Below are 3105 nucleotides of genomic sequence, written 5' to 3'. Positions count from 1 at the left end.
CAACCCCACCGACAAAGTTACCAGGACTGGGTACATAACTTAATGTCTATGAAGTGTGAGTTATCATATTATTTGCATAGAAGTTATCGTGGTATGTTTCAACGACTCCCACACTCCGGCCCCTTCGACAAAGTTACCAGGACTGGTACATAATATATCATGTTTACGATGTGTTAGTAATCATGTTATTTTCATAGAAGTTATCAGACTATGTTTGCAACATCTTTTTCTTCATGGGTGAAGATGCAGCACAACCATACAGGCGACAACCCTGGGTGCCATTTGCTAATAGAGACCACGAGCATGGCAGCACACATACGTCTCGAGCAACCTGAAGCACTGGATGGCTGCGTGTTGTGGTCATAGGGGTCAGAGCATCAGCCAACTGCATCAGGAAAGGCCAAGTAGTGGTTCTCGTCCTCCTACTTGACGAACTGACGACAATATATGAGTAGTAGCCGCCGCTAGACGAAGGTATCAGGGTGCTACCAATGGCCGACACGAGTGAACTTGCGAGAGATGCATCTCTCTTCCATCGAGGACATGGGTGGACGGGACGAGGTGTTGTTCCTCTATGGCAACGCCGGAGGCAAGCGAAGTGACATACGGGGCTCACAACAACGGGGATGGATTGATCCAAAGAAGGGCGGCGCAGATCCGATGGCGGGCAGCTCCGGCAGCGGTGGCGGTTTTGGTCGAGCTCGGCTCCATAGCCGACGACGACTGAACTGGATCTTCCACTCATGCTGCGAGAGGTGAGAGAGACGTGTGGGATGTGGGAAGAGGAAGGGGAGGGACAAGCGGCGGAGGCGCTGTTCACCGGCGGGCTCCGGCGACTGAGGCGGGGTTCAGATGGGGCTTAGGACAGGAGGCTTGACGAGTGGGGACTATCACTCGGCTTTGGAGAGGAAAGTTGAGACGTGGAGAACCTTGCGCATCCACGTCTCAACTTTCCTCTCCAAGGCCCCCACTTAGACCCTCACTTACACACCAGCAAAACCTTTCATTTGCAATCTCCACTTCAGTTTCTCCATCTTACTTGAGGCTTGACGAGTTTCTGACAGAAAAATCAGCCCCGAGGAATTGGCTTTTGCGAGGGCCAAAACCTCACGAACTGTCCGGCGGTTCCCCCCCGGCAGTTCCAAACTAGGGTACTCATTGGACCCGGCGGTCCTCCTCGAAGGAGGCCGCCGATTTCTCTTCAGACACTTCCGGTGTAGTAACCTTTGCTCTCTTGCTGTTTGAGCTATTAGTTGGAGATACCTGGTCTCTTCCATCTCCCCCCAGACCCTGAGTCAGCGCCAATGTACCCAGGGTGGCCTTCTTTTGTTCCTCCCCAACTTCTAGTTCCATGGCCAACCTCTTCCGAACCGCTGGATCCACTCGCATGCTGCTCGTACCCTGCTTCGACGGACTAGACGCCGTGTCAGCTAAATCTGGGTCCACAACCTTTGCCACTTCCTTATCCTTTGCTGACGAACGCTGAAACTGCTTCTGCTCGGCGCTATGGCCAGCCTCATCTTGCCTTATTTTGTTTGGGCCATCGGCATACAGCCAGGGACCAAATTTCTTCTCCTTTTCCTCATGAACCCCGGATCCACACTCCTTAAAGTCGTGCCCAATAAGGCCACAGACGCTGCAGAAACGAGCTAACTTTTCATAGCGAACTAAGAACACTTGCCTCTCCTTTCCTCTGACAATGCTAAGAAACTTTGTTAGGGGTTTTTGAATATCATGCCGAACCCTAACCCTCACATAGTCGCCACGAGTGTTCCCGTTCAGCCTCATCTCCAGGATATCACTGGAGTTCCTCAACAAAGATTCCACTATATTCTTCTTGCAAAAGCCCTCGGGTAGCTTGTGAATTTGGAGCCAAATCGGCATAAACAGCACCGGCACCTCCTCCACCTTCGTGAACCCATCATTTGGTGCCATGAGCACCACCATATTCCTGAAGAGCCATGGCCCTTGATCCACCATACGTTCCCAATCGCCGAGACACTCTGCCTGAACTACGAAGACGTTTGGTCCGACGGGTCGGAACCTCACGGGCTTCGCCGTGTTCTAAGCAGCACGCATATCCTTGTAGAACGTCGTCGGGCTAAAGGTTTTTGCCGTATGAACCCTAGCCAGGGCTAGCCAGCGTACACCTTCGTTCACCGCCGGATCGTCCTCTTCAATCACCAGATCATCGAAGTCTGCATCTTCCAGATGGAGTTGTTCCATGAAACCACCAAGATCTGCCGCCTTGGCGGCGCCGCCACCACCACTACTCGTCCCGGACAGAGCATCAGCCACCTGATCCATCGTCCCCGGGCTGAGAGGCGCAGGGCGAGAGCACGCGAGCCCTACGAGGGAGGTTCTTCGATCGGTAGGAGGACTCTCAGGCGATGGGATCGCTAGAGAGGAGAAAAACCCTAGCCTTGGCGTAGGGGAAAAAACATGCTTAGACGTTCATACATTTTGATGACGAAAATTACAAATTTTGATTTAAGATAAATTCATATAGTATATAAAGTAAATAGAAACAAAACTTAACTTATACTGAAATAGTGCTAGGTAGTGTCCGCGAGGATAAATTTTGATTTAAGATAAATTCGACGATAAGACGCCTACAGTGACTTCGTGAATCTCAAGATGATGCTAAAAAAGTCAGAGGAGGAAAATAGTTTTGACTTTTTTTTTTGTTTTACCCGCCCCAGCAGCCAAGAGCCGCCGGATAGGATGGGAGCAGACGCCAGCAGACGACAGTCAGGCGGCCAAGGTGGAGACAGACAGACAAACCCGACGCCTTTTTCACCCCCGTCCCCCGCCTCCCGCAAAATCCCATTCCAGCCCCCGGATTCCCTCCTTCCGTTTCCCATTCCGCTCACCTTCCTTTCCCTCATAGCTGCTGGTGGTTCCCGGAAGCGGACGACCCATTCCGGATTCCCCTCGCCGCCGCCGACCGGTAGTCCAACCCTGGCGCGCTCGCCCGCAATGCCGGCCACCGACTCCTCCGCCTCGCCGGCGCACCACCACCACCACCACACCTCCTTCGGCCGCCACATCCTCTCGCTCCGCCACCGCGACCACGGCCAGATCCACTCCGCCCCGCCCACGCCA

General features: G+C 53.2%; 1 protein-coding gene across 1 annotated transcript in view; it reads left to right on the top strand.

Annotated features, from left to right (window-relative positions):
• The first annotated feature begins 2822 nt into the window (after positions 1 to 2822).
• The window catches only part of LOC119366546, a 2162-nt gene continuing 1879 nt past the window's right edge, over positions 2823 to 3105 (top strand). The window contains exon 1 of the mRNA XM_037632301.1: positions 2823 to 3104. Within this exon, the coding sequence (XP_037488198.1) occupies positions 2980 to 3104 (125 nt within the window). The 5' untranslated portion in view covers positions 2823 to 2979. The remainder of the gene's footprint in view (position 3105) is intronic.

This window comes from Triticum dicoccoides, chromosome 2B (genome assembly GCF_002162155.2).
Source record: "Triticum dicoccoides isolate Atlit2015 ecotype Zavitan chromosome 2B, WEW_v2.0, whole genome shotgun sequence".
Classification (NCBI taxonomy): domain Eukaryota; kingdom Viridiplantae; phylum Streptophyta; class Magnoliopsida; order Poales; family Poaceae; genus Triticum; species Triticum dicoccoides.
This window is presented reverse-complemented; position numbering and strand designations above follow the sequence as displayed.